Raw genomic sequence first — 15,750 nt, 5'->3', positions numbered from 1 at the left:
TCGCCCAGCGCCGATGCGCTGCCTGCAGTCGAGTCCTCCCGGCTGCTGGTGGCGCTGCGGGCGGCGCCGATGCGCTGCCTCCAGAGAAGTCCTCCCGGTCTGCTGGTGGCGCTGCAGGCGGCGCCGATACGCTGCCTGCAGTCGAGTCCTCCCGCCCTGCTGGCGGCACTGCGGACGGCGCCCGCGCTGCCTGCAGACGAGTCCTCCCGGCCTGCTGGTAGAGCTGCCTGCAGACGAGTCCTCCCGGCCTGCTGGTGGCGCTGCGGGCGGCGCCCGTGCTGCCTGCAGACGAGTCCTCCCGACCTGCTGGCGGCGCTGCAGACGGCGCCGGCGCTGCCTGCAGGTGGCGCTGCGGGAGGTGCCGCCACGTTGCCTGCAGACGAGTCCTCCCGGCCTGCTAGTGGCGCGGACGGCTCCCGCGCTGCCTGCAGAAGAGTCCTCCCGGCCTGCTGGTGGCGCTGCCTGCAGACGAGTCCTCCCGGCCTGCTGGTGGCGCTGCCTGCAGACGGGTCCTCCCGGCCTGCTGGTGGCGCTGCCTGCAGACGAGTCCTCCCGGCTGCTGGTGGCGCTGCGGGAGGCGCCGATACGGTGCCTGCAGACGAGTCCTCCCGGCTGCTGGTGGCGCTGTGGGAGGCGCCGATATGCTGCCTGCAGACGAGTCCTCCCGGCTGCTGGTGGCGCTGCGGGAGGCGCCCACCCGTCGGGCCCTGGGCCTGTGGGCCCGCCTCTCCCGCCTCTCCCGGAGGTGGGAGGAGGGAAGGAAGGGAGACGGGAAAGGAAGGTACGGGCCAGGAGGAAGTTGCCAGCCGCCAGCATGGCAGGTACCTCAGCGGGGAAGGCGGAGACGGAGGGCGACGAACAGGCGACCCGGCGGCTGACGGGTGAGGATGGGAGGTCAAAGGGCGGCGGGGGGGCGGCCGGGGGGTGGTTCACGACAGTCCAATCTGCTCTACGGCCATTGGGACCACTTTTGGCCAAACTCTCTTCCTGCTTCCCCCCTGGTGATGTCTCCTTGGTGCACAGCAGGATCCCAGTGGCAGGGTAAGGGATTTTGGGGGTGGGGGGGGGGGGGGGAGATGCACAGTAAGATCCACAGTAAGATCCCACAGTCAGTGTAGGGGAATTCGAGTTTGTGAGTGCTGCACAGTGAGATCCCAGTGGCAGAGTAAGGGATGGGTGAGTCTGGATGATATGTCAGTGGGAGATGCACAGTAAGATCCCAGTGGGTGGGGGAGATATAAATTGGAGATGTACAGTAAGATCAAGTAAGGGATTTGGGCAGCAGGGTAGCATGGTGGTTAGCATAAATGCTTCACAGCTCCAGGGTCCCAGGTTCGATTCCCGGTTGGGTCACTGTCTGTGTGGAGTCTGCACGTCCTCCCCTGTGTGCGTGGGTTTCCTCCGGGTGCTCCGGTTTCCTCCCACAGTCCAAAGATGTGCGGGTTAGGTGGATTGGCCATGCTAAATTGCCCGTAGTGTCCTAATAAAAGTAAGGTTAAGGGGGGGGGGGGTTGTTGGGTTACGGGTATAGGGTGGATACGTGGGTTTGAGTAGGGTGATCATGGCTCGGCACAACATTGAGGGCCGAAGGGCCTGTTCTGTGCTGTACTGTTGTATGTTCTATGTTCTATCCCAGTGGGTGGGGGTGATATATCTTGGAGATGCACAGTAAGATCCTAGTGGGGGGAGATATATATTGGAGATGCACAGTAAGATCCCAGTGGCAGAGTAAGGGATGGGTGAGTCTGGATGATATGTCAGTGGGGGATGCACAGTAAGATCCCAGGGGTGGGGGATATATATTGGAGATGCACAGTAAGATCCCAGTGGGTGGGGGAGGGTGATATATATTGGAGATGCACATTAAGATCCCCGTGTCCATAAGGGATGGGTTAGTTTGGATGATATGTCTGTTGCAGATGCAAAGAAAGCGGCGGGAGTTCAGAGACAGAGGGAGCCCATAAAGCAGCGGGAGTTCAGAGACAGAGAGCCCAGAAAGCGGCGGGAGTTCAGAGACAGAGAGCCCAGAAAGCGGCGGGAGTTCAGAGACAGAGGGAGCCCAGAAAGCAGCGGGAGTTCAGAGACAGAGGGAGCCCAGAAAGCAGCGGGAGTTCAGAGACAGAGGGAGCCCATAAAGCAGCGGGAGTTCAGAGACAGAGAGCCCAGAAAGCAGCGGGAGTTCAGAGACTGAGAGCCCAGAAAGCAGCGGGAGTTCAGAGACAGAGAGCCCAGAAAGCAGCGGGAGTTCAGAGACTGAGAGCCCAGAAAGCGGCGGGAGTTCAGAGACAGAGGGAGCCCATAAAGCAGCGGGAGTTCAGAGACTGAGAGCCCAGAAAGCGGCGGGAGTTCAGACACAGAGGGAGCCCAGAAAGCGGCGGGAGTTCAGAGACAGAGAGAGAGCCCATAAAGCAGCGGGAGTTCAGAGACAGAGAGCCCATAAAGCGGCGGGAGTTCAGAGACAGAGGGAGCCCATAAAGCAGCGGGAGTTCAGAGACAGAGAGCTCAGAAAGCGGCGGGAGTTCAGAGACAGAGAGCCCATAAAGCGGCGGGAGTTCAGAGACAGAGGGAGCCCATAAAGCAGCGGGAGTTCAGAGACAGAGAGCCCAGAAAGCAGCGGGAGTTCAGAGACAGAGAGCCCAGAAAGCAGCGGGAGTTCAGAGACAGAGAGCCCATAAAGCAGAGGGAGTTCAGAGGGACACAGGATAAAAGAGCGCGAGGAGAGCGGCAGTGAGTCAGTGAAAGAGCGGGAGGGGACACATTGAGAGCGGCGGGGTGCCAGTGGGAGCAAAGATAATATAAGGCGGGAACCGGAAGTACGACCCGCGGACTTCTGGGAAGGATTTTCTCCTAGCCAATAAATTCTGGTAGAGAGGATACCCGAGACACTACACGTGTAGTGTCTCCCACCCGCCCTCCTCCTCTAACCTAATAATAAGACCCATTGGTGTGAGCAGGTAAGTGCTATATTATATTATTATTTTTTATTTGTTTTATATTTGTTTACCAGAACTTGGTTGAAATTAAGTGGGATGGCAGGGAAGGTAGTGCAATGTTCCTCCTGCAGGATGTTTGAGGTGAGGGATGCCGTTAGTGTCCCAGCTGATTTTACCTGCAGGAAGTGCAGCCATCTCCAGCTCCTACAAGACCGAGTTATGGTACTGGAGTTGGATGAACTTCGGATCATTCGGGAGGCAGAGGTGGTCATAGATAGGAGCTTCAGGGAAGTAGTTACACCAAAGACTGGAGATAGATGGGTAACTGTAAGAGGGACTGGGAAGAAGCAGTCAGTGCAGGGACACGGAGAATGTGCAAACTCCACACATTCAGTGACCCAGAGCCAGGATCGAACCCGGATCCTCAGCGCCGTAGGCAGCGGTGCTAACCACGGTGCCGCCACGCTGCCCCACGTGGTTGTTCTTTACTGCCACCTGCTGGTTGGAGGTCATATCTGTTCATATTTACATAACTGCTTATGCATATCATCACATCCTGGTGTTTGGAAATGAACAATATTTACATCCATTATTTAAATTCAATATGCAATAGATATGATTTTTAAAAATAATCTTGTTGTCAGAAGTAGGCTTACATTAACACTGCAATGAAGTTACTGTGAAAAGCCCCTAGTCGCCACATTCCGGCGCCTGTTCGGGTACACAGAGGGAGAATTCAGAATGTTCAAATTGCCTTGCAGACCTTGGGTGAGCGCTGTTCACTGCTGTCTCCACAAATGGGGACCAGGTGCAACAGCACCCATTGGAGTCTCCCGGGTGTTGGAGGCCCCCCCCCCCCCCGTGCTTGCTCTGTGGGCAGGGTGGCACCCTGCATTGCTGGTGCCACCCAGGTACCATGACACTGTAAATTGTGGGCAGCACGGTAGCACAATTGGATAGCACTGTGGCTTCACAGCGCCAGGGCCCCAGGTTCGATTCCCCGCTGGGTCACTGTCTGTGCGGAGTCTGCACGTTCTCCCCGTGTGTGCGTGGGTTTCCTCCGGGTGCTCCGGTTTCCTCCCACAGTCCAAAGATGTGCAGGTTAGGTGGATTGGCCGTGATAAATTGCCCTTAGTGACTAAAAAGAGGAGGGGTTATTGGGGTACAGGGATAGGGTGGAAGTGAGGGCTTAAGTGGGTCGGTGAAGACTCGATGGGCCGAATGGCCTCCTCCTGCACTGTATGTTCTATCAGCACGTCTTTTGGGACTTGCTGGAGCAGCCGAAGGAAACCCACGCAGACACGGGGAGAATGTGCAGACCCTGTGCAGACAGTGAACCAAGCCTGCAATCGAACCTGGGACCCTGGCGCTGTGAATCAACAGTGTTAACGACTGAGATACCGTGCCACCCACGTTCAACGTCCATCGCAAATTCAATCTGTGGCTTTCCTCTGTGTCTTGTCGACCTTCTGAGCGCTGGTTGATTTTGTGAGTTGGATTTGCTTTCAGCCGTCTCTGAAGATGGTTCTTGCTGCGTTTCTGTGATTCGCACATCTTCAGCTTGTTCCGTTTCTGTGTGCTGAGGTGGCGTTTGTTCAGTTGTCCGGAGATTGCGTTCTGCGTCCTCCTGTGGTTCTGAAACTAGGGGTTGCTGAACCTTCAGCGGGGCTACCCTGTTTCTATGTCGAACTAGCCCTTCATCGGTGGCGACGATGCAAGACTGCGGACCCGCTGGTTGTGTTACCTTTGCATACCTCAACATCCACCTGCATCAGGATCTTCTACCCTGGCTGTGTCATTCTTTGCTAATGGTTGCAGACATCTTGTAGATCTGCCATATTTCTTCTGCCTCCTTTTTTGAAATGTGAGCTCCTTCACGTTTCCGATTTTGGTTCCTGTGAAATATATATGAAACGTAAGGTGGTTCTGAGTTGCCGATCCATCAACAATTGTGATGGTGATAGCCCATTAATCAATGGTGCTGCTCCATCGCTAAGTAACGAGAGAAATGAATTTTCCCGACTGTCCGTTGCTTTTCTGGGCAGCTGCTTCTCAATGTGACCACCTTTTACAACCGTCCCAGTGGATTGCGGATACAGAGGACGAGGAGCGATGTGTCGAAAATCATAGCTCTGTGGGAATTGCTAAAACACGGGCCATTATCGCTCATGACAACTTGTGGTTTGCCGTGAAGAGCAAAAATATCCTTGGTATGTTCGGTGACACGCCCAGCTGATGAGTTGGGTGGATATACCACTTCCGGAAAGTTAGAGAAATCAAATGAAATGAAAATCGCTTATTGTCACAAGTAGGCTTCAAATGAAGTGACTGTGAAAAGCCCCTAGTCGCCACATTCCAGCGCCTGTTCGGGGAGGCTGGTACGGGAATTGAACCGTGCTGCTGGCCTGCCTTGGTCTGCTTTCAAAGCCAGCGATTTAGCCCAGCGTGCTAAACCAGCCCAAATAGTCGATCGGCAACGGGTATTCTTTCCCTGCCAGATAGAACATAGAACATAGAACAGTACAGCACAGAACAGGCCCTTCGGCCCTCAATGTTGTGCCGAGCCATGATCACCCTACTCAAACCCACGTATCCACCCTATACCCGTAACCCAACAACCCCCCCCCCCTTAACCTTACTTTTATTAGGACACTACGGGCAATTTATCATGGCCAATCCACCTAACCCGCACATCTTTGGACTGTGGGAGGAAACCGGAGCACCCGGAGGAAACCCACGCACACAGGGGGAGGACGTGCAGACTCCACACAGACAGTGACCCAGCCGGGAATCGAACCTGGGACCCTGGAGCTGTGAAGCATTTATGCTAACCACCATGCTACCCTGCTGCCCCTTAATAGATAGAAAAGATCCATTCCTACTTCCTGCCATGGAATCGTTATTATTCCGCCCATTTGCGTTGGTTCTTTTTGTCGTTCGTACTGACATTTCTGACAAGCTGTGCAGTTTTCTATCATCGTCTGAATGTCTTGATTGATGCCTGACCAGTAAACCGTGTCTCCAGCTCTTCATTTGCCCCTTTCTACGCCTAAGTGCCGCTCATGTCGGACCACAGATCTTAGAGATCGTGCCGTGACAATCCTGTTTAGCCGGAGCAAAAACCCATCGGCTGCACTTGAGCTCCGCTCGAATGTTGTGATATTTGGAGCAGGATCCCTTTGGCCACCCCTCGCTGAGATATTTTATGACCCTTTGTAGCAATTCATCCTTCTTGGTTTCTTAGTTTTGATTTCGCGCCGGACACTGGAAGTGTTTCCGTCACAGGATTCACGTGTACTCGCACATCGTCATCCATGCGTTGTTCTGCCACCATATCCCCAGCCTGTGAGAGCCCTTCAGCGACTACGGTAAGTTTTTCTGGAGTAGAAATGAGATTGAAATCGTACCTCTGGAGTTTCACCCTTTGTATTCTCGGTGACATCACATTTAAATTCGCTACTAGCGGTCAATGATCTGTTTCAACCAAGAATGTTGGTCGGTCATGTACGTAATCGTGCAGTTTGTCTAAGTCATCGATCAGATCTAAAGCTGCTTTCTCGAAAAGAGACCTGGACAATTCCCATCCACCACCACTCCTCCGCCTGGCTGAACTCGTTCTATCTCTCAACAACTTCTCCTTTAACTCATCCCATTTTCTCCAAATCAAAGGTGTAGCAATGGGTACCCGCGTGGGTCCGAGCTACGCTTGCCTTTTTATGGGGTACGTGGAACATTCCTTGTTCCAGGCCTACTCGGGTCCCCCTCCCACAACTCCTTTACCGATACATTTTGGTGCCGTGTCATGCTCTCACCCGGACCTGGAAAAATTCATCAACTTCGCTCCCAGTTTCCACCCCTCCATCACTTTCACCTGGTCCATCTCAGACACTTCCCTTCCCTTCCTTGATCTTTCTGTCTCCATTTCCGGCAATAGACTATCCACTAATATCCACGACAAGCCCACTGACTCCCACAGCTACCTGGACTACAGGTCTTCGCCCCCTACACCCTGTAAGGACTCCATCCCTTTCTCTCAGCTCCTTCGCCTCCGTCGCATTTGTTCCGATGATGCCACTTTCTAAAAAGGTCCTTCGAAAAATGTGTTCCTTCTTCGTCGACCGCGATTTCCCACCTACAGTTGTGGGCAGGGCCCTCAACAGTGTGCGGTCCATCTCCCGCGCCACTACCCTCGCCCCCTCCCTCTCAGAACAAGGATAGAGCCCTCCTCGTTCTCACATTTCATCCCACCAGCCTCCGTATGCAAAACATAATCCTCCGCCATTTTCGCCAACTCCAGCGTGATGCCACCACCAAACACATCTTCCCTTCACTCCCTCTGCCAGCATTCCCCAGGGACCGTTCCCTCCGAGACAATCTAGTCCACTCCTTCACCATACCCAGTACCTCTCCCATCACCCATGGCACCTCCCCATGCAATCACAGAAGGTGTAACACCTGCCCCTTTACCTCTTCCATCCTTAACATCCCAGGCCCAAAACACTCATTCCAGGGAAAGCAGCGTTTCACTTGCACCTCTTCCAATTTGGTCTATTGCATTCGCTGCTCCCAATGTAGTCTCCTCTATATCGGAGAGACCAAACGCAGACTGGATGATCGCTTTGCTGAGCATCTTCGGTCTGTGCGGCATTCAGGACCCTGACCTTCCTGTTGCTTGCCATTTTAACACAAGACCCTGCTCCCATACCCACATGTCTGTTCTTGGCCTGCTGCAATGTTCCAGTGAAGCTCAACGCAAACTGGAGGAACAACATCTCATCTTCCGGCTCGGCACGCTACAGCCTTCCGGTCTCAACATCGAATTCAACAACTTCAGATGATCAGCTCTACCCCACCTCGACCCATTTGTTTTCTTAGTCTTCGTCTTAGAACATACAGTGCAGAAGGAGGCCATTCGGCCCATCGAGTCTGCACCGGCTCTTGGACAGAGCACCCTACCCAAGATCCACACCTCCACCCTATCCCCATAACCCAGTAACCCCACCCAACACTAAGGGCAGTTTAGCATGGCCAATCCACCTAACCTGCACATCTTTGGACTGTGGGAGGAAACCGGAGCACCCGGAGGAAACCCACGCACACACGGGGAGAACGTCCAGAATCCACAAGTGACTCTACGGGGGTCTGATCTCTCCCCCCGCCCCCCCCCCCCCCCCCCCCCATAGACTCACAATGGGAAGCGCATGCATAGATTTTTAAATAAATTTAGAAGTGCTACTTTCTTACTTTAACTTATATTTAACTTATGGTAGCATAATGTAATAATTCTGCAGTCAACTAAAGTAAGTTCTTATCAGAACTCTGATCGAAGGTTTTATCCAATGCTTCCGGTCCAAAAAAAAAGTTGCAGAGCCAATATGCAGCAGTGGCTGCAGGTTTGATTGCTATAATAAACTGACAGCATCAATTTCTCCTGGTCCTTGAAACTATATGAATAGAATCTGCATAACCCACCACCTAGTTCCCTTAGTTCATATCAGGAAACCCACAGAAACTTACCAGGAACGCTGCTCCTCTCTCACTGAATCTCTCTCCAATCAGCCGGCAGTGTCAATTTCAGCGGCCGGCTCACTTTGATCCGGAGAGGGAAGCTGACAGTTGGGGTCCATAAGCCCCCCTGCCGTATATCGCGAACCGCGGTATTGCGGAGCGCGATATAACGGGGGACTACTGTATTAATTAAGACAAGAAAATGGTAAAAGACAGTTAAAATGGGATGAAAATGGGCAGCACAGTAGCACAAGTGGATGGCGCAGTGGCTTCACAGCGCCAGGGCCACAGGTAGCTTTGACAAAGAGTCATCGGACTCGAAACGTTAGCTCTTTTCTCTGCAGATGCTGCCAGACCTGCTGAGATTTTCCAGCATTTTCTCTTTCCTTTCTGATTATTTCCCGCAAGCATGTTGTTTTTGCTGTGTTGATCGTTTTACTGGAGTGTATTAACACGCCTCCGTTTAAAGGCCGTGTGCTTAACACTACTATGGCTCTGTGTATGTAATTGTGCTCAGGAGTCGCCAGGTGCCGTATTTAGACACCTCACAAGTATATCAAGGTCAGGTTCAAAGTAATAAATCTGTACACCGATTAGTAAGTCCAAACGATTGATATTTATTATGACAAATATAATAAATACACATGCATACGCTAAAGAGACTAACTTCTAATACTAAACAGCTAAATACTTATCTTGACAGGAACAGGCAAGGTCAGGGAACAAGGCCTTCGTCCCGTTCTTGGTCTGCAACTCTCAGGTACTTAAAGTTGTCAGGATCTAGCAAGGTCTGGATCACGTAGCGATCGTTGTATTGGCACTTACAGTTCGATGGCTGATGGCTCAACGGCTGGTGATGGAACTGGAGTCAGGATGCGATGTATCAGCAAAGCGGAGCCGGAGCGACAAAACAGCAGTCAGAGCCGGAGCCAAAGCAGACCGAACCATGTGCGGGGTCTACTTTTATAGGTCTTAGAAGTCCGTGCCTTTTACTTGCCATGTATCGATTGGGCCTTTCCCAATCGATATCTTCTAAACCCCCCAATCTGAGGGTCGTTCCTCGATGGGTGGGGTGGTCCCTATGGTTCTGTGTTGGATACTGTGGTGCCGTTCTGTCTGGGCGTCTACTCAAAAGTATCCATTGATACTTAAATGTTTCTATTGTGCGGGGTCTGGATCTGGATCACCTCATTACTATGTAGATCTTGTTGCCATTTACACCTTTGACTGAAACTCTGCACCTGGCCAAAACTGGTTTCTGTACGTGCAGAATGCTAATTAGTCTTCTGCAAACTGCTTGTCCTTGCTAAGACTGTTTTTCCCTGCAGCCTTAGCAGTTCTCCATTTTGTAGCCCAGTGTCCATCTTAGATGGCTATATTCCCTCCTTGTGATCCTCACAAGAAATTGTGAAGGATCACCTATGCACGTTTGGGGCCTCACGGTAGCATGGTGGTTAGCATCAATGCTTCACAGCTCCAGGGTCCCAGGTTCGATTCCCGGCTGGGTCACTGTCTGTGTGGAGTCTGCACGTCCTCCTCGTGTGTGCGTGGGTTTCCTCCGGGTGCTCCGGTTTCCTCCCACAGTCCAAAGATGTGCGGGTTAGGTGGATTGGCCATGATAAATTGCCCGTAGTGTAAGGTTAATGGGGGGATTGTTGGGTTATGGGTATACTGGTTACGTGGGTTTAAGTAGGGTGATCATTGCTCGGCACAACATCGAGGGCCGAAAGGCCTGTTCTGTGCTGTACTGTTCTATGTTCTATGTTTCTTCGAGTGCCTTTGGGTGCCCTCTTTGGGTTCCCTGACCTTAGCAAGTTCCTGGGCGTCTACTCTGTCTTTATCTATGGCAAGAAAAATTTTACCTGACATTCCTACTTGGCGCTATGTCAAAGGGGACATGCATTACCAATAACCGGGAACCTCTACCTATCACAACTACTATCCTTATCTTTGAACATTTTATTACAGTCTAAAAACCTTATCCATTCACACCACATTACATATCACTTTCTGACTCGGCAGTCGAGTTCAGAACAATATAATACATTAGTGTCTTTATTAACATATTGCTTTATTCATCAAGGGGCAAGGGGGATTGGTGAAACCGAAAAATAGGGGATCGAACTCCGTAAACGGTTGAGGGGCAGGAACGGGAGGCTCTCCTTTTCCATTTCCTCAACCTGAGGGTCTGTACAATAACGCAGAGAATTGCAATCACCAACAGTGATTCAATCACGTACGACATTGAGTACCATGTCATAAATTTTGTGCACCAGGTCTGAACTTCGCTGATCAGAGCTGAGCACGGGGAAGTTGGTGTGAGGGAAACATTGACGGCGGGGGTTGTGGGGGAAACGTGACTTGCTTCCACATATACAAATACAACATTTAACAGTAGTAGGTAGGCTTCCATCATGGTCTCCTCTTCGTTCTCTTTGTCCTCTTCCTTCTGTATGGCCGATCCTTGCCGTGAACCCTCTTTCGACTCTTCGAAAGCTATGGGATCAAGCACAGTATCTGTCAATACACAGTTTAATATCCGTACTTGCTAGTGTATCTGTCCTCTCATTCCAATTGACCCATTAAATGACTGGCCAAGTCACACCCTGTGACTCCCCTCATTTTTTTTTTCAAAAGCGAATTTAGGAACAGAATACACCTAACAACGTTCCTCCTGCGAGCCGTCTCGCAGGCTTTGCCAATTTACCATCCGAATGTTCCTGGATGTAAATAGCATGTGGGATGGCGGCCTAAGGGCTGCCTAACGAAAAATGAAACAAATTTTTGAAACTAAAAGGTGGAATGGGTTGCGTATGAGCCGCTACTGGTAAGATTTGGATGGAATCCCCGGGTAAGGCGTGCTGTGCCGTACCCGAGCTTGGCTGACCAAAGTGGGTTCTCAGACAGGGCGGGTCCTCAGTGCCGTTTCTCCACTGCCTGAGTAACCTGGAATGAACGGGCAAGAATGTGTTAACCGTGGGTTTGCAGCCTCTATTCACCGAATAGAGGGGCACCTGAAAAACAACGGAGGAGCCAAGATGCTCCTTGTGAAAAGTTGAGCTGGGCTTCAGACATTTTAGCCATAAGGTGAGCTGGTCACAATCTTTGCAGCTGAAAAGATCAGCAATCAAACCCTTAATATATCAACAATCAAACAAACATAAACTAACAAACAAAACATACGTGCAGGTTCCATCAGAAAGGACATCGCTTCCCTCAAGCGGTTCCTATTTAACATCATCTGGACACCTCACTTTTCCTCTGTCTCTGTGAACAGGGTCACAAAGGGGTTGCCGTATCGGGAGTCAGACACCGTGTCGTCCTGCTCTCCCGGATCCCACGCCCTTGTGTGGATCAGGCATGCAATTTTGGAGTTATGTGACCGGGGGTCACTTTCATCGTTACGGACAAGTCTGTATGAATTGTCCCTGTGCCAAAGTGTGGGGTCCAAACTTAAATGGGCATTGTCGGGGTCGGGTGGTGGGTCTGGATTTTTAACATAGGTGACCTCCATGGGGTCACTGGAGTCGGGGTCATAGTCACTACAGTGGGGGCTGTAGGGTTGTGTGCTGTGGCTGTCCTCAAAGTCAGTGTCAGTATCGCTGTCTCTGCTGTGGGCGTTTCGGGGCGTGGTCAGTGGGCGGAGTCGTGGGCGAGTCCGATGATGAACTGGTCTGTGAGGGGGATGGTGGAAACGTGTCTAGTGGGCGGGGCGAGATGTTCTGCTGCGTCTAGCAGGACATGGTGTGCGTGGTTAGACTGTGTTCCATATGCCTTCAGTTGGTTAATATGGAACCACGCAGTCTTTCCATTGGGGTATTTTATCCTGTAAACTGAGGGGCTAATTTTGTCCGAAATTGAATATGGGCCTGAAAATTTTGGTGCCAAAAAACTGCTGGGGTTATACACAGATAGCATTACCTGTTGCCCAACCTGGAATTCTGTGGGGTGTACGTTCTTATTAAAGCAAGCTGTGCTTTGTCTGCGTCGTTTTCCTAGTTGAACTGCGGCTGCGATCTGTGCAGACCTCATGTCTCAACTAGATCTTTAACAGCTTTCTCGTGCGTGAGGGCTGTCACTTCGGGACTAGTCATGTCCAGTCCTAAAAGGAATTCTGTACCTTTCATAGGGAGTCCGGTCATGAGTGTCTGTGGGGTGAATCCTGTAGATGTGGAAACCGTGTTGCGGATAAACATTAGTGCAAATGGGAGCACTGAATCCCATGTAGAATTGTTCTCTTGAACCATTTTTCTAAGGGTCGATTTTAGGGTCCGATTCATGCGCTCTACAATCCCGCTGGACTGTGGATGATACGCAATGTGAAAATTTTGTTTAATGCCGAATATGGTCAGGACGTTCTTCATGACACGTCCTGTGAAGTGAGATCCCTGGTCCGAATCTATACTTCTGGGTAAACCCCATCTCGTGAAGATGTGGTGGGTCAGGATCTTTGCAGCTGTCTTAGCTGTATTCGTTCGTGAGGGGAATGCCTCTACCCATTTGGTAAAGGTATCAATTACAACCAGCACGTATTTATAGCCATTCCTACAAGGGGGCAATGGACCTATAAAGTCGATCTGGAGGTTTGTCCAGGGGCCATTAACTGGTCGAGTATGCCGAAGCTGTGCCTTTTTGGAATACCTCTCCGGGTTATTCTGGGCGCAAATAAGGCAATTCTCAATGTAATGGGTTACATCGGTCCTTAAGTTAGGCCACCAACAGAGTTGCCTGAGGTGCCTCGTGGTCGGGTCGATCCCTTGATGTCCGTGTCCGTCATGGAACAAGGCAATCATTTGATTTCTGTCCTGCTGCGGGACCACATAAAGCTGGTCCTTGATGATCACACCCTCGTGTGGTCAGAGCGTGTCGGAACTTATCATACTGGGGCACAAAAGTTTCTTTAAAAATCTCCCTGAGATCTTCATCTTGCTTCTGTGCCTCTGCTAAATCCTTAATGTCTGTCTGTGAGACTTGAACTGCACTCACAGGGGCGCTAGCTGGTGCGCTAGCTGGGGGTGTCCAAAGGTGTCCTCGCCTGGAACCTGCTTTTGCCAGTGCGTCGGCTTTTACATTTCCAGGGGGGGATGATCTATGGTGGCTTCTAACTTTTATAATGCCAAAGGTCCTATCCTTCGCTTTGTCTAGGATGTGGCGGAGTAAAGGGGCTGATGGAAGGGGTTTCCCGTCTGCGGAGACAAAACCTCGTGTCCTCCACAGGGGTAGAAAATCTGTCAAACTATTACAGACATATAGACTGTCCGAATATATGTCCGCCGGGCTGGGGAAAGAATCGGGGTGGTCCACTATGTAAGCTATGGCCGCGAGCTCTGCTGCCTGCGCGCCTAAGTGACCTGGCAATTTTAAAGCTATTTCTTCGAGTGCGCGACCCTGCACGTCCTCGACATAGATGCCGCATCCAGTGATACGCTCACCATCTAAAACCGTGGATGAACCGTCCACGTATATCTTCAGTGGGCCACACGTGTCTGTGTGTTGGGGGCTTTGTCTTGGGTTCCCTATCTTCCTGGGGGGTGTCTTCGCTATGAAGGGTCCTGTGTTGTGTAGGGGTGCTACAATTTCACATTCATGGGGCTGTCCTGGATATTGGAGGTTGTCGGCTAAAAATGTGTGTGTCCGGGTCCGTTTTACCGTAATGTCCCGTCCTTGTAAAAGTAATGTCCACCTAGCTGCCCTAATCTGGCTAACTGAACCGTCCTTCAGTCGACCGTCTAGGAGTAACTGTGTGGGGGTGTGCTCGGTCAAAATGGTGATGGGGTTGAGTCCGGTAATGTAGGAAAAGTATTGAACTGCCCAGAAAACTGCTAGGAGGTGCCTCTCGCAGGCTGAGAATCCTTGTTCTACTGGGTCTAAAAGTCAGGAGGCATAAGCCACGGGTCGTAGCTGCTCGTGCCGTTCCTGAAGTAACACGGCCGAGAGGGTCAGATCTGTGCTCGCTACCTCTATTGCATAGGGGGAGAGTTGGTCTGGGACTTGTAGCGCGGGTGCTGCGCTAAGGGCTCTCTTTAACTCTTCCACAGCCTCTGTATGCTGCGGAAGCCATTCCCAAGGGACTCCTTTCTTAAGGAGGTCTGAGAGTGGGGCTGCCTTTGTCGCGAATCCATCGATATGGTTCCGACAGTACCCAACCAGTCCTAAGAACGACCGGAGGGCTGAAACATTCTGGGGAAGGGGCAATTTGACAATCGAATCAATACTTTTGAACTCGATCTCGCGTTTGCCGTGCGTGATGACTGTACCCAAATACATCACTTTATTTTCCAATATCTGGGCCTTTCTGGGGTTAACTTTACATCCAATTGAGGTTAAAAGTTCCAGGAGCTCGGCCAGAAGCGTTATGTGCTCTGCCTTTGTGTCTGTCTGCAGTAGTAGGTCATCCACATACTGTACCAGACATTCGGGGCGGGAAAATTTTTCTAAACCATTCGCCAGCTGTCGGTGGAAAATGGAGGGGGAATTGTGGAATCCTTGTGGGAGGCATGTCCACGTATACTGTTGTGCTTTGAACGTGAAGGCAAATTTGTACTGGCACGCCTTTGCCAATGGGATTGACCAGAAGCCATTGCTAATGTCCAATACCGTGAAGAATTTGGAGCTGAGTCCCTGTTTGAGCATGGTCTCGGGACTTGTTGCTACCGTGGGGGCTACTGCTGGGGTTACTTTGTTGAGCTCCCGATAATCAATGGTCAGATGCCATGATCCGTCGGGCTTTCTCACTGGCCAAATAGGAGCATTATTGGTCGAGGCTACTGTCCTAAGTACCCCTTGCACCAGTAAGCTACCTATTACTTTCTCTATTTCTCCCTCTGCTTCTAGGGGAAATCTGTACTGTTTCTGTGGTCGAGGGTCAGGTCCGGTAACGTGAATTTGTCCAGTCATTCTGCCGCAGTCGTGCCGGTGACTGGCAAATGCTGTCCTGTGTTTGTTTAAAACTGCTCTCACTTGTCTGTCCGTGTTTAGTGTAGTCAGGTCAAAAGAATATTCGCCTACTGCGCTAATCCGATTAGCGTACTCTCCTACTGTGAGAGTAGCGGGTGCTCTGTCTGACCTTGCCATTCGCCAGACACACTGGTTTACTGGGTCGAACGACAGGCTATGGGCATTCATAAAATCTATACCCAATATGTGTTCTGCTGAACGGGGAAGATTTACTAAAACGACGGGGTGTTTGGTAGAGATGTTCCCTAGCTGGATTGCTACGGGTGCTGTAATGTGTCCCTGCTGCGAGTGACCTGTGAAACCGCTAAGTGTGATGGTGGAGGTGGTCGGCCACGTGTCTGCCTGTGCCGTG

The 15,750-nt window shown here is 51.4% G+C and overlaps 1 protein-coding gene across 4 annotated transcripts in view; it reads left to right on the top strand.

The window, feature by feature from the left end:
• The first annotated feature begins 680 nt into the window (after positions 1 to 680).
• The window catches only part of slc35a2 (solute carrier family 35 member 2), a 45,255-nt gene continuing 30,185 nt past the window's right edge, over positions 681 to 15,750 (top strand). Inside the window, exon 1 of one of the 4 annotated variants that reach the window (XM_038782035.1) lies at positions 681 to 881. In XM_038782035.1, the coding sequence (XP_038637963.1) occupies positions 815 to 881 (67 nt within the window). In that variant the 5' untranslated portion in view covers positions 681 to 814. Of the gene's footprint in view, positions 882 to 944; positions 1,042 to 2,932; positions 2,955 to 15,750 lie in introns of those variants that run through there. The other 3 variants (XM_038782037.1, XM_038782036.1, XM_038782038.1) reach the window with 3 other exon arrangements.

The sequence above is a fragment of the Scyliorhinus canicula genome, chromosome 21, assembly GCF_902713615.1.
Source record: "Scyliorhinus canicula chromosome 21, sScyCan1.1, whole genome shotgun sequence".
Taxonomy (NCBI): domain Eukaryota; kingdom Metazoa; phylum Chordata; class Chondrichthyes; order Carcharhiniformes; family Scyliorhinidae; genus Scyliorhinus; species Scyliorhinus canicula.
The sequence above is the reverse complement of the archived record's forward strand: the minus strand, read 5'-3'. Positions and strand labels throughout refer to the sequence as shown.